Consider the following 14,950-nt stretch of genomic DNA (forward strand, 5'->3'; position numbering starts at 1 on the left):
TCTCAGGGTAGGGGCCTGTGAGCGCCGCCCGCTGCCCAGCGTTCAGGGCCCGGGCTGAGGCCCTCACCTGTACTCTCTCCCCAGAGCCGTCCACGGGGAAGACGTGCCTGCCCAAGGCCCTGCTGAACCTCAGCAGTGGCCGCAACGACACGATCCCGGTGCTCCTGGACATCGCCGAGCGCACGGGCAACATGCGGGAGTTCATCAACTCGCCCTTCAGGGACATCTACTACCGAGGTGCGGGGGCGGGGGACAGGGGTGACGGCCGGGCACCCGATCGGACCCCTCGGAGGGCTGTTGGGTCTCAAGTGGCTGCACTGTGCCCTGGAGCTGCCTGTTGAGTCAGGGACTGAACCCACGGGGACCTGTCCCAACCCTTCACTCTGATGGTCTTTGTGGCAAAATCCAAGACCCCGAGACTGGGCTTCAGGGCGCCTCGCCATCCTGGGATCCCTCACTTGCACAGTGTGGGGGCCTGACCTCCCCGGCTCTGCGGGAGGAGTCGGTGACCAGCGGCTCCGAGAGGCAAGGCCACACCTGTCCACGGATCTCAACTCGGAGCTGTGAATGGAAGCTGGCCTTCAGGATCCTGGGCATTAAGATTCCAAGTCCGGGGATTTGATATCCCAAGCCCAAAATTCAGTGAGGCCCTTCCTCTTGGATGAAAGCAGCATGCGCGCCTGGAAAGTTCTAGACCTGGGGATCCCACAAGTTGGGCCTCTTTGGAATTTAAAATTCTGTCACAATGGGCTGGGGTTGTAGCTCAGGGGTAGAGCGCTTGCCTAGCATGTGTGAGGCACTGGGTTCGAGTCTCAGCACCGCATATAAATAAATGAATAAAATAAAGGTCCATCAATATCTAAAAAATATTTTTTAAAAATCCTGCTCTAATGCAGATCTGGGGCTTCGTGCACACAAAATTCCACACCCGGGGGACGTCTGAGGCGCTGGTGGCTGACCGGGACTCTGGCCTGCGTCCCCCACTCTATACCCCCAGCAGGCCTGCTGGGGCCTCCGCCTTGCTGGAGCCCCGGATGACTGTCACCCCTTCCCCAGGCCAGACCGCCCTGCACATTGCCATCGAGCGTCGCTGCAAACACTATGTGGAGCTCCTCGTTGCCCAGGGAGCCGATGTGCATGCGCAGGCCCGAGGCCGCTTCTTCCAGCCCAAGGACGAGGGCGGCTACTTCTATTTCGGTGAGTCCCATAGGGAGTTCCACCATCCAATCCCCTGCAGCCTCCAAACCCTGTGGCCACGCCCCCAGTAGCCACACCCACTTCCCTAGCATCCCCCAGGAAAGCGCACAGGGGCCCAGGGTCACGGTCACGTGACTGTAGGCGCTGTGTCCATCTGCGCCCGGGGGTCCTGTCACCCAAGTGTCTGCAGGCAGGATTCCGCGCCGGGCTCCTCTCCCTGACCGTGTGTCCTGGCCTGCAGGGGAGCTGCCCCTGTCCCTGGCTGCCTGCACCAACCAGCCTCACATCGTCAACTACCTGACCGAGAACCCGCACAAGAAGGCCGACATGCGGCGGCAGGACTCGCGGGGCAACACCGTGCTGCACGCGCTCGTGGCCATCGCTGACAACACCCGCGAGAACACCAAGTTTGTCACCAAGATGTACGACCTGCTGCTGCTCAAGTGTGCCCGCCTCTTCCCTGACAGCAACCTGGAGGCCGTGCTCAACAACGATGGCCTGTCGCCCCTCATGATGGCTGCCAAGACGGGCAAGATTGGGGTGAGTGGGAGCTGACTCTTTACCCTCTACACACACACACAGAGACGGGGTGTGACCGGCAGTCATCATGCCAACCCCAGCATACAGACGTCTTAGCTCAAGAATCTGCTAAGGCTCCCCACTGTCCAGCCAGGCTGCTCAAGTTCGTCTCAGAGCCTCTCACCTCTTTCCACCTCACTAGATGCTCACCTCCCTACTCTCACCAGCCAGGAGAAGCCCCTGATATAAAAATGAGTTCCCAGAGCTGGGTGCAGTGGTGCGCACCTGTAATCCCAGCAACTCAGAGGCCAAGGTAGGAGGATCACAAATTTGAGGCCAGCCTGAATAACTCAGCAAGACCCTGACCTCTGTGCTGCAGACATTTTGGCTCCAGGACTCCTTGCTGTGGGGCTGTCCTGTGCATTGCAGGATGCTTAGCTGCATCCTGGCCTTGACGGACTAGATGCTGGTGGCACACCCTCCCTCTTCACACTTGTGACAACCTAAGATGCCTGCAGACATTGCCAAATTGTCCCCTGGGGAGCTCCATCGTCAGGACTGAAAGCCAAGCCTGGAGTACCCTGGAGTCAGTTAGGAACACTTGGTCCAGACCCCAATCTGCCTCTTGCCAGTGTGCGGCCTCAGGCACCTCCCCGCCCCTCTCTGAGCCTCAGTCTCCTTGCCTATCAAATGGGGCTAATAAGAGTGCCCTCTGGGTGAGTGTCACTGTGCCAGTAAAAAAGACCATCCACAAGGAGCTGGGGACAGGTTATCAGGTATTCCTAAATGGTAGGGATGGGACTCTTAAAAATACAGCAAAAATACTAAAGTCACAGTTAAACCAGGTTTTTTTTTTGAGGGGGGTACTGGGGAATGAATTCGGAGCACTGGATGACTGAGCCCCAGCCCCAGCCCCATTTTGTATTTTATTTAGAGACAGGGTCTCCCTGAGTTGTTTAGCTCCTTGCGTTTGCTGAGGCTGGCTTTGAACTCGAGATCCTCCTGCCTCAGCCTCCTGAGCTGCTGGGATGACAGGTGAGCACCACCGCGCCCGGCTTATACCAAGGTCTTGAGTCAGTAGAGCAGGCCTGTGTTTAGATTCTGGCTTTGTCCTGGTACAACACTGTGTGACCTTGGGCAATTCCCACTCCCTCTTCATGCCTCAGTTTCCCTGTGTGTGAACCAAAATAAAGGGGTGGTAATAGGATCAATGTGCTTCTGATCGGTCTGTTAACAAGATGGAGTTGCTGCTGCTCCAAGGCCGTGCGGAGGGTGTCCATTACTGTCACCTCCATGTTTAAGGCCAGCCTGGGCTCACTGAGTGTGTGGCCTCAGGGGAAGCCCCTTTTCTCCAAGCCTGTTGGCTCATCTGCAAACCAAGATGGTGAGGAGGGTGCTCCGTGTGCCTGGTCTCAGGGTCCTTCTGACTCGAAGGGCTGAGCATCGGGACCCCTCCCCTGGGCCCTCTGACTCCACATCCTGCCCCCGTGCAGATCTTTCAGCACATCATCCGGAGAGAGGTGACAGACGAGGACACGCGGCACCTGTCCCGCAAGTTCAAGGACTGGGCCTACGGGCCCGTGTATTCCTCGCTGTACGACCTCTCTTCCCTGGACACGTGTGGAGAGGAGGCCTCCGTGCTGGAGATCCTGGTGTACAACAGCAAGATCGAGGTGAGTGCCGGGGCAGGGGCAGGGGCTGGGCCACAGGGGGAGCAGGGGGGGTGGCTGGGAGTCGTGGGTAGGTGTCTGTGACCCAGAGTGGCAGGTCTGTTGGTGCCGACGAAGAGCCCAGAATGGTGTCTGGCATTTAGCCACATAACCAAGGCTTGTGGGGCTGGGGGGCTGGGTTGGGATCCTGGCTCTGTCACCTCCAGGTTGTGGGACTCAGGATGAATGACTGAACCTCTCCAGGTGCAGCTTCCTCATTTGCAAACTGAAGAGAGGGATCATGTCTATCCGATAGGGTTTTGGGGAGGGCCAAATGGGTTCATGTTAGAACAGCCTGGCAGAGATGAACCATGATGTGCCAGCCATTATTGTTAGCGGGCGTCCTATGAAGTGCTGAAAGCCCTTCTCTTTCACTTAGAAGTATTTCGCGAACATCATTCTGCGCTGTTAGATATTCTCGCACAGCATCGTTGCTGAACACAAATGCACCCCATTCTAATGAACCTTTTTCCTACTGCTGGTTGTTTGGGTTTACTGCCTCTAACTATGAGGAAAATGCTACAATTGCATCTTTAATGCTTTATTGTCACACAAATCCACAGTTAGGAAGAAACTCAAGTCATTAGAAAGGATGATAATCAAATGGGGCAGCTGAGAATGGGTACAAATGACCTCCCTTCCAGTTCTGCCCTGTGGCTTACTGGCTTCAGTTTGGCTTCCCTTGCAGGACCTCATTCTTAAACTTAGGGGTCAACTTGATTTAAATTGGGGTTTGCAGGTTTAGCATCACTGGGGCAAACTCTGATTGATGGGTAGTGCCTACCAGAGAAGTGCATAGAGTGATATTGTGCAGGGATCAACTATTGATGTCTGCCCTGGGCTGCAAATTGGAGCATTGTGATGAGTTAATCACTCAGCATCATTTAGCTCAATGTCCCAGTCCTGCTCCCTGAATCAGAATTTCTGAGGATGGAGCCCAGGAATTTTCACTTTGATTTTTAACAAGCTGCAGACGGGATTTTTGCTGCCAGTGACTCATTATACCATTCACAGATTAAAATTTGAAGATAGTTGCTCTTTTTTTTTTTTTTTCTTTTTTTGGTACTGGGGGTTGAACCCAGGGCCACTCTATTGCTGAGCCACATCCTCAGTCCTTTTTTTATTTTTTGTTTTGAGACAGGGTCTCGCTAAGTAGCTTAGGGCTAAGTTGCTGAGGCCGACTTCGAATTTGCAACCTCTAGCCTTGGCCTCCCGAGGTCACTGGGATTGCAGGGGTGCCTCACTCTGCCCAGCCAGGATGCATGTTCTTTAAGGCGCTTTCCAGCTCTGGTCTATAGACTGGGGTGGGAAGGGTAAGTTGAGGCAGGAGTGGGCAGAGCCTTGAATTCTGAGCCCAGGAGTCTGGGGTGGATTCTGAAGACCTGTCCAGTTGCGCCCAGATCCTGAGCAGAGCTGAAGAATGGGAGGGGAGGGGAAGTGCTCTGGGGCCGAGGGTGGAGGAGGGCATACTGGCGTCAGCCCGTGTGGATTCCCCGCCTCAGAAGGTGGCCACGACCCTCTTGCCTCTCACAGAACCGCCATGAGATGCTGGCCGTGGAACCCATCAATGAACTGCTGCGGGACAAGTGGCGCAAATTCGGGGCTGTCTCCTTCTACATCAACGTGGTCTCCTACCTGTGTGCCATGGTCATCTTTACCCTCACTGCCTACTACCAGCCACTAGAGGGCACTGTGAGTGCTCGGGAGTCAGGCAGAGCGGGGGCGGGGCTGCGGCTCCAGCCATCTGGGTTCCCTGGGGGAAGGACCTGGGGAAGGTTAGCAAGAGGCAGAGGAGGTGCCCCTACATGGGTGGCTCTGAGATGGGAGACCTGTGGGAAGATGGAGAGAGGAGGTGGCGCAGGATCCAGGCGGAGGGTGGGTGAGGACCCTGTGCCCTGCTCTCCAGCCACCCTACCCTTACCGCACCACCATGGACTACCTGAGACTGGCAGGAGAGGTCATCACACTCTTCACCGGGGTCCTGTTCTTCTTCACCAACGTGAGTGCTTGGTCCCCGTGCCACCAGCCCACCCAGCCTCCTCCTCCTGCTCCTCTCCCACTCCTTCTCCAATTCCACGTTCTCTTCTGCAGCCAAGAGCCCATGTCCCTTCTCTGTCACATGCTCCGCCTCCCTCTCTTCTGTCCCTCCCTCTCTCCCGTCCTCAACCTTTTTCCCTGATCCACCTGCCGCGGGCCCCCTCCCTCACCTCTTTCAGATCAAAGACTTGTTCATGAAGAAATGTCCTGGCGTGAATTCTCTCTTCATCGATGGCTCCTTCCAGCTGCTCTAGTGAGTCCCGGGAGGACAGCATCTGGGTGGGGATGGCGGGGTTGGGCTGAGGGGCCATCCAGACTGGGGGAAGAGGTAACCCTATTAGGAGGGAATTCATTCAGCTGGGCAGCACTAATCCAAACTGGACAAAGCAACGTCAGGCGGTGGAGTCTTCTGGTTAAAGAAATACTGCCAGTGACTCAGTACCATTCACAGATTGGAATCTGAAGGTAGTTCCTAAGGGGTGACCATATGTACCAAAATTATAGAAAAATTTTGGCCTCTTTTGCCAGTGATGGATTGCTAATGTCTTCCTGGAGTGCTGGGTCTCAGAAGGGGTGTGAAACTGTCTGGGTTTAGTGGGAAAGAGAGCTGTGATTGATTAGTGATGTCTGCATAGGGCACAGGATTTGAGGGTTGCTGCAGCTCTGCTAGTCTTCCCCCCCCCCCCCCAGAGCTACAGGACAGTGAAATCCACTCGGCCACAAAAGTCTCCACTGAACACCACCGAATCTTTCTCTAGCAATTCCAAAGTCATCCCTTTGGGATCTCTTAGGGCCTCGGGGGCAAGAGACATACGATTCATTGCTAATTAACTAATGTTTTGTTATCAGAGCATTCAACATTGGGGAACCCGGCTAATCCATTCTGCTTTTCTTTTGAGGCTCTAGATGACATTGGGATGTCCTGGTACACTGGAGGGCTGGGAGATACATCTTCCCCTCCAGGGCCTCACTGTTCCCACTCCCTCTGGCCCCCTCATGGTCTCTGTAGCTTCATCTACTCTGTGCTGGTGATCGTGTCCGCAGCCCTCTACCTGGCGGGGATCGAGGCCTACCTGGCTGTGATGGTCTTTGCCCTGGTCCTGGGCTGGATGAATGCCCTGTACTTCACCCGGGGGCTGAAGCTGACGGGGACCTACAGCATCATGATCCAGAAGGTATGGGGTGGAGGGTCCCCTGGGCTTGGGTGTCTCAGGTGCCCACAGATCAAGAAACCATTGTCTCCTCTTTGCCTCCGTGATCCCCCGGGGGGGTGCTTTAGATCCTCTTCAAAGACCTGTTCCGCTTCCTGCTGGTCTACTTGCTCTTCATGATCGGCTACGCTTCAGGTGAGTTCTGGGAACCCTGGGGGGAGCGGGTGGCCAGGGCCTAGAAAGGCAGCCATCACGGGCTGGTCGAGTTCTCACTGTGCGCTGGCCCCGGGGCCGAGTCCCGTCCTCCCGACAAGCCTGTGAGACCGCTGTCCTTATTCTCCCATTTCACAGATAAGGAAACTGAGGCTCGGGAAGGTTAGATAATTTGACCAACTTCAAAAGCTAGTGATAAAACGGGAGACACACGAAATGTAGTGGCTTCCAACGACAGCCATCTGCTCCTGAGTCTGTGGGTCAGCTGGGTGGTGGTGCTGACTGGGGCCGGGTTGGCCGGTCTCGGGGGCCCCTGCGTCTGTGGAAGGCTGGAAGGCTGGCTGCCGACAGACAGGGGTAGCCGGGTGGGCTTGGTGGTGGGGCCTGTTTCTTTTCCACATGGTCACTCATCTTCCAGCCAGGGTGGGCTTGTTGATGGGGGTGGTCTCAGGGCCCAAGAAAGTGAGCAGAAGTGTTCAAGGCCAGTGCCTGGCTTGGCATCCCGGCTGCCTCACTGTGTTAAGCAAGTCCAAGGTCAGCTCTGAGTCAGGAGGTGGAGAAACAGACTCCACTTTACTTTTCAGTACTGGGAATGGAGCCCAGAGGCCCTTTACCACTGAGTCACAGCCGCAGCCCTTTTAAAAATATTTTTATTTTGAGACAGGGTCCTGCTAAATTGCTGAGACTGGCCTCAAACTTGTGATCCTCCTGTTTCAGCCTCCCAAACTGCTGGGATTACACTGTACCTGGCTAGACTCCAGTTGTTGATGGGGGGGCCATAGGCCACACTGAAGGGGCGTGGATACAAGTCCAGTATCAGCTTCCTTTAGTGTGCCTCTCGGTGATGTCATCATGCCCAACTGAGGCACACTGGGACTTCACTGGCATAGGCCATGCAGGAGGGGCTGAGGATGGGGAAACTGACCGAGTCATTGGACTGGTCCCCGAGAAGTGGCTGATCTGCTCTCAATGCCCCATATCCAATGGGGAGTGGCCAACTCAGGCTGGACCAGGCTACACTAAATTCTGAGCAGCTTCGTGGGGGGACCTGCTTGGCAGCAGGCACCTGATGGTGGAGACATTTTATCCCAGATGGTCCTGAAGCTCTGTGTGGATTATTTGGGGAAAGCAGAGCTGGACAGTCCTGGCTGTGGAGGTTGGGACAGAGAAGGGCCAGGAAGAACTAACCGTGTCAATGTTCAGCAGCAGGTTGGGGGTCCAGACCCACTGAAGTCCTAATTATAGAAAAGGAGGCAGAAGCAATGGAGGCTAAAGCAGCAGTTTAGTGATCAGCTAGGTCCCGAGGCTGCTTCTGTCTAGGGTCACTGGATCCCAAGTCTGAGGCCGACATGACACAAACGATGCCCATGTACTACTGCTTCCCATTTTTGTGCCCATGGCAGACATTGCTAATGGATCACAGAGTCATTTTTCTGATGCATCTTAGACCGGGACTCAGAATCCTTCTCAACATAAGTTTTAATGGTACAATTAAATAACATTAGCATATGAATTGGAACCCCTGCCCTGGCTGGTTTAGGGTCAGCTTGTTGCTGCTGAGCTTTGTTGAGCAAGGATTGTGACACCGTGGATCTGCACCTGGGTTGGTGTGGAGGGACAGTGTGCCCCTCGGAGTGAATCCAAGACCCAATGAGTGACAGGCTACATTGGCATTTCTTGGGCCAGACACGATCCTGTCGTGAGGAGCTGAACTGTTCCCTGTGGGTGTTCAAGAGCACCTCTGGCCTCTGTCCACTAGATGCCAGGAGCACCCCCTCTCCCGGCTGCAGCAACCAGCCGTGTCTCTAGACATTGTCCAATGTCCCTGGGGAGGAGACTGCCCCTGGTGAAGAAGCCCTGGCCTAGATCCTAAAAGCTTTGTCCTTATAAGGGGGTCTGTGGAAAGGACAGAGGCTTTGCAGCCTTGCGGGCCCAGCTGACTGCTGGCTTGGCTAACCCTCTGGGTGACCTGGGGCTGCGCTCTGGCCTTGACTCCCTCCCTCCCACTCAACAGAGGCCACCCCTGTTCCCCCCTGCAGCTCTGGTCTCCCTCCTGAACCCGTGTGCCAACATGAAGGTGTGCGACGAGGACCAGACCAACTGCACGGTGCCCACGTACCCGTCGTGCCGCGACAGCGAGACCTTCAGCACCTTCCTCCTGGACCTCTTCAAGCTGACCATCGGCATGGGCGACCTGGAGATGCTGAGCAGCACCAAGTACCCCGTGGTCTTCATCATCCTGCTCGTCACCTACATCATCCTCACCTTCGTGCTGCTGCTGAACATGCTTATCGCCCTCATGGGGGAGACGGTGGGCCAGGTCTCCAAGGAGAGCAAGCACATCTGGAAGCTGCAGGTGAGGCCCCTGGACCCTGCCCTGCCCCCAGCCACCCTTCCTTCCCAGGTGGGGAGCTGGGGAGACAGGATTCCCCAGCCTCCCTCTCTGGGGGGCCTTGGCATCTCCTTCCACCTGTTTCACTGCCTGTAAAATGGGCAGCAAAGGCCACTGCCCACTTCCTAGGGCCACCTAGAGAATTTCTTTTTTGGGGGAGGCTACCCAGATTGAACTCAGGGCACTCCACCACTGAGCCCCATCCCCAGCCCTATTTTGCATTTTATTTAGAGACAGGGTCTCACTGAGCTGCTTAGCGCCTCGCCATTGCTGAGGTTGGCTTTGAACTCGCCATCCTCCTGCCTCAGCCTCCTGAGCCACTGGGATGACAGGCATGGGCCACCACTTCTGGTAACCTAGTGAATTTTAAGGGGACTTCTTGTCTGAAGCTGTGGTTGGAGATCTACATCGTGTGGCTCTCAGGTCCCAATTGTCTCCATCCAGCATGGCTGAGTGATCTCTGTTGCATAGGAAATTCTCAGAGTCTTTTAGTCCTTTTTTCTGTTGCTATAGCAAAATACTTGAGACCGGGTAATTTATAAAGAATAGAATTAAATTTGGCTCACAGCTCTGGAGTCTGGCAAGTCCAAGAGCATGGCTGTGCCTGTTGAGGGCCTTCCTGCTGGGTCATGACATGGTGGAGGTCACCACGTGGCAAGATAGAGCAAGCATGCAAGTTGAGGTCTCTCCGTAAAGAGCTACTAATGCCATCAGAGGGGTCCCATCCTCATGAATTCACCTAACCCTAAAATAAAAAATAAAAAAAAAAAAACCCAAAGCCCCAGAGCACCCACATTCACATTGACTCAGGGCTTCAAGGACCATGGTCAGGGCCTGGGGCTGGGGCTCAGTGGTAGAGCGCTCACGTAGCATGTGTGAGGCCCTGGGTTTGATCCTCGGCACCACATAAAAATAAATAAATAAAATAAAGGTGTTAAAAAAAATTTTTTTTAAAACCACGGTCAGCAGCTGGCTGTGATTCCAGCTGAGGAAGGGGAATCACAAGTTCGAGGCCAGTTTCAGCAACTTAGGGAGACCCTGTCTCAAAATTTAAAAATAAATCAAAGGGCCTGGGGATGTGGCCCAGTGGTCAGGTGTCCGGGCTTCCATCCCTAGTACCAAAAAAACTAAAAAAGAAGCAAAGACCAAGGTCGTCCGTCCTCTTGGGTCTGAGTGTTAGGGGACGTGGTGGGGCTCACCCCGGAACTTTGACCCCACCATGAACTCCACTGGGCCTCAGTTTCCCCGCCGAGTGTAACCCACGAGATGGGAACTGGATCCAACCACCCAAGATTCATTTTTTCCAAATTCAAAAAAGGTGAATGCAACATTTTAAAAATGAAGAGACTCCATATAAAAATTCAAAACGTTCTGTCCCTCTGTGAACAGTGGGCAGCCCTGCGGGGCTGGCCGCCTTCCTGCCTGGCAGCCCTGGGTCTGCTGAGCGGCCGCTGCCCCCGACCCCAGCACCCTGCATTCGCTCTCTGGTTTGCCCCAGCTCCCAGCCCTCCCTGTGGCCTCTGCTGAGCATGCGCACGGGCCCCGGGCGGGGCCTTCCTACCTGAGCTGGGTATTGGGTTGCCGGGTGGAGGGGGGTACTGGGGATGGAACCCAGGGGCACTCGACCACGGAGCCCCATCCCCAGCCCTATTTTGTCTTTATTTAGAGACAGGGTCTCACTGAGTGGCTTAAGGCCTCGCTGTTGCTGAGGCTGGCTTTAAATTGGCGATCCTCCTGCTTCAGCCTCCCCAGCCGCTGGGATGACAGACATGCGCCACTGTGCCCCGGCCACTTTGGGTGTTTGAGTTTACAAAGCTCCTTCCTAGGGACAGTAGGAACTGGAAGGCTTAGTTCTCTGCCCACCCTGGCCTGTCACCCCCTTTTCTGCCTTTAGGGCAGTGGGTGCGGCTGGCTGGCTCCCCTACATCCCGCCCCCGCCTCCCTCTCTGCAGTGGGCCACCACCATCCTGGACATCGAGCGCTCCTTCCCCGTGTTCCTGAGGAAAGCCTTCCGCTCCGGGGAGATGGTGACCGTGGGCAAGAGCTCGGATGGCACTCCGGACCGCAGGTGGTGCTTCAGGTGAGGCGGCGTGGGCGGGAGAGCCCAGTGGTCCTGGGAGGTCGAGGCTCCCGCAGCCTCTTTCTCCATTGAGACCTCCGGAGCCACAGAGGCCCTGCTCAGCGCCCACCGAGGGTCCCACTCCGTGAACTTGGGCAAACTGGTTGGCTTCCCTTGGCCTCAGATTCTTATCTGTGGATTGGGGACCGTGATGGTGCCACCTCCCTGGCCAGCTGTGCAGCCTGTGAGAGGTGCTGGTCAGCATCAGACACCGCGGCATGGTCTGGATGCCGACGGCACCTCTGACCCTCGTGGGGACAGGACAGCAGAGACCCGGCCTCATCTCACCTCAGGGCATCGTCCCCCATCCACAAACAACCAGGGGGACTTCAGCGCCAGGGCTTAGTGGGGAAACCCAGGAGTGGGCATCCTCCAGGGCTTGGGACCTCACCCCATCCACGTGGAGAGCGACTCCCTACTTCAGGTGATGGAGAATGCCGGCTTCCTCGGGGAGCCCCGCCCTCCCCCCATGGTATTTTCTTCTAAAATGACTCATTCCTTGGTGATGGACAGCAGAGAAGATAAGGGTGACATTTGGAATCAGGCAGAGTCAGTTTCCTCATCTGTGATATGGGGACAAAGGCAACTACCTCCTAAGTCAGCTGCTCAGTTCTGCTGACGCTGAACCCAAAGTTCAAATCCTGACCCTTTAACTTACCAGCTTTGTGACCTTGCAGAAGCCGCCCAAACTGCCTCCAGTTCCTCATCGGTAAAACAAGAGGAACCAGAAATGCATCTTCTTTGCCAAGTTCTGACATGTGGCAGTTGCTCAAAAAAAAAAAAAATAGAGATTGTATGAGAAATGATTTTAAAAATGATGTTAAAAAAAAAAAACCCAAAATTATATTGGGTTAATTTGACCCAAGAGGTTATAATCTGACTTTACCAGAGTTTTCCAATAAGTGAAAATATCAAGCAGCATGTCTATCTATGAATGAATGAATGAATGAATGAACAAAATGTGGTATGTCCACACACTGGAATATTATTTGGCCTTCAAAAAGAATGAAGTTCAAATACCTGCTACAGCATGAATGTGTCTGGAAAACATAATGCCAGATAAAGAGGCCAGACACAAAAGACCACAGGTTGTATGATGGCACTTGTACGAAGCTTCCAGAGGAGGCAAACACCGTAAAATAGAAAGCAGATTAGGTAGGAAGGCCCCGCCCAGGGCCCGTGCGCATGCTCAGCAGAGGCCACAGAGAGAGCTGGGAACTGGGGCAAACCAGAGAGCGAATGCAGGGTGCTGGGGTCGGGGGCAGCGGCCGCTCAGCAGACCCGGGGCTGCCAGGGGCTTCGGAAGGGGTCACGGGGAGTTACTGCTGACTAGGCAGAGAGCTTCTGTGTAGAGCAATGGGAAGGTTTTGGAAGTAGGTAGGAGTGCTGGTGCCACAGCATCGGGAATGTGCCGAACTGTGCGCTTAACATGATTAGACCCAGTTCGGTATGTGTTTGACCACAGTAGGAAAAACTGGAGGAGGGCGTGCTGCGAAGTCTGGGGCGGGGTCTCCCAAACCCTCTTCTTCGGCCCCACCAGGGTGGACGAGGTGAACTGGTCTCATTGGAACCAGAACTTGGGCATCATCAATGAGGATCCAGGCAAGAGCGAGACCTACCAGTACTACGGCTTCTCGCACACCGTGGGCCGCCTCCGGAGGGGTGAGCAAGGCCGGGGAGCCGAGGGGCCGCCCAGGCTTGTCACCTGTGTGCCCAGAGGGCCCAGTCCCCAGCTTGGACTCAGGGTCTACAGGATGGGGCTGTGGGATGTGGATGCCTGGGGCACCCCGTCTTTGTGGCTTCATCCTGGCCCTCCCTGCACCCAGATGCAAACTGGCCTGGGAGGCAGGATTAGCCCCTGGGCCCGCCCCAGGGTGGAGAACCCTTGTTTTCCACTAAACCTGGAGTTTGGGCACTTGGCGTTCTGACCTGGACTTGGAGCCTGGTTCCTCTTTGCATTCCTGTGCAATCCTCCGTCACAGCCTTGACCTCTCTGAGCCTCAGTTTCTACCTCCTATGAGATGGGCATAATAATCCCCCCCATGAGATCGGGAGCGCCCAGTTCACGTAGGTGCTCAATACACGTGCCGAGCCCCACCGAGCTCACCCCGCTCCCCCGCTGTGCCTCCTGCCTAGATCGCTGGTCCTCGGTGGTGCCCCGCGTGGTGGAGCTGAACAAGAATTCCAGCCCGGATGAGGTGGTGGTGCCTCTGGACAACCTGGGGAACCCCAGCTGCGACAGCCACCAGCAGAGTTATCCCCCCAAGTGGAGGACTGACGATGCCCCCCTCTAGGGGCCGCGGGCGGGGTTGGGGTCTCCCGCCTGCAGCCCGATCCCGCCCTTCACCTGCCTTGTCCACCTGCATTTCAGCTCCTCCCAGGTGTCCCCACACCCTCCCGTGACTCCTAGAGGCGAGGGCTGATGGAGATGCCGGGAGGCCCCAGGACCCTCTGGTCCCCAGGCTCCTGCCCCGGCTCCACCTGCCCCTGGGGACGGGCTCCTGGCCGCCTGTCTCACTCCCATGGAGTCACCTCCACCCAGAGGGGCAGACCTGTTCCCCTCTCCATTATTTATTGCTGTCCTCTCAGGAAAGCCATGTGCCACCCCACCCCCAACCCTGTCCTGCAGGCGGAACCCTGAGGCCTCAGCACCTGGCTGCGGGTGCACTGCCGGCCACGCCCACCGGCCACGCCCCCAGCCCCACCCTCCACGCACCAGCACCTACCGCGGGGGTCGGGCCCTGGAGTGGGGCGAGCCCTCGGTGTGTTCTAGGGTCTGGGATTTGTCGGTGCTCAATAAACGTCCACTCACTGATGGTGGAGATGGCGGGACCAGTGGTGGGCGTGGGGCGACGGTGACCGGCCTGGGGGTGACACTAGGGAGGCAGGAGAGTAGATACTGCGCGTGCTGGAGGGATCAGGTGGCATTAGGTATCAGTGGTATGGGACTGGACCGGCCATGGTTATGGTGGTGGCCGTGGTGACCTGAGAGATGGGGGTGAGACTGAGTGGTGGTTGGGAAGCTAGGGACAAAGGTACCAAGCTCCAGGGGAAGGAACCAGCCTGGCCAAGGGCCCATCTCTCATCTCCCTGCCTGGGGCCTCCGGAGCCCCAGGCTCTCCTCCAGCGCACAGTGTTCCGTGGCCAGGGGAATGGGATGGCCCCCCCTTGGCCCATCCTCCCCAGACCACCGGGAGCCCGACCAGAATGGTGACAGTGGTCGGTCATGCTCTGGAGGTGACAGACGAGTGGTTTTCACTCGGGTCAGGCTTCAGGAAGGATCCAGGTAGGGACCCCTGGGTTCTGAGTCCGACGAGCGTGGAAGGACCCTGGGTCAGAAAGGAGATATCATGGCCGGGCCTGGGGCACACACCTGTCATCCCAGCCACTCAGGAGGCTGAGGCAGGAGGATCGCAAGTTCAAAGCCAGCCTCAGCAACTTAGCGAGGCCCTAAGCAACTCAGTGAGACTCTGTCTCTAAATAAAATACAAAATAGGGCTGGGGATGGGGCTCAGGGGTTCAATCGTCAGTTACCTCCCCCTCCCCCCCCCCAAAAAAAGAACTCCAGTTTCCTTTTTCCTCAACCCCTGGGAAGGGGAAACACTCTCCTACC

General features: G+C 56.1%; 1 protein-coding gene across 3 annotated transcripts in view; it reads left to right on the top strand.

Annotated features, from left to right (window-relative positions):
* Trpv4 (transient receptor potential cation channel subfamily V member 4) overlaps window positions 1-14,152 on the top strand; it is a 33,369-nt gene extending 19,217 nt beyond the window's left edge. For all 3 annotated transcript variants that reach the window (XM_046464302.1, XM_046464303.2, XM_046464301.2), the window contains exons 4-16: window positions 85-237; window positions 1,057-1,197; window positions 1,439-1,737; window positions 3,210-3,389; window positions 4,959-5,117; window positions 5,332-5,424; window positions 5,642-5,715; window positions 6,472-6,637; window positions 6,742-6,808; window positions 8,866-9,182; window positions 11,171-11,298; window positions 12,878-12,999; window positions 13,474-14,152. In XM_046464302.1, coding sequence (XP_046320258.1) covers window positions 85-237; window positions 1,057-1,197; window positions 1,439-1,737; window positions 3,210-3,389; window positions 4,959-5,117; window positions 5,332-5,424; window positions 5,642-5,715; window positions 6,472-6,637; window positions 6,742-6,808; window positions 8,866-9,182; window positions 11,171-11,298; window positions 12,878-12,999; window positions 13,474-13,631 — 2,057 coding nt within the window. In that variant the 3' untranslated portion in view covers window positions 13,632-14,152. The remainder of the gene's footprint in view (window positions 1-84; window positions 238-1,056; window positions 1,198-1,438; window positions 1,738-3,209; window positions 3,390-4,958; window positions 5,118-5,331; window positions 5,425-5,641; window positions 5,716-6,471; window positions 6,638-6,741; window positions 6,809-8,865; window positions 9,183-11,170; window positions 11,299-12,877; window positions 13,000-13,473) is intronic.
* Window positions 14,153-14,950: the final 798 nt, after the last annotated feature.

Source organism: Marmota monax, unplaced genomic scaffold, assembly GCF_021218885.2.
Source record: "Marmota monax isolate L192 unplaced genomic scaffold, Marmota_monax_Labrador192_F-V1.1 WCK01_AAM20220418_F8-fsc00269, whole genome shotgun sequence".
In the NCBI taxonomy this organism is placed as follows: domain Eukaryota; kingdom Metazoa; phylum Chordata; class Mammalia; order Rodentia; family Sciuridae; genus Marmota; species Marmota monax.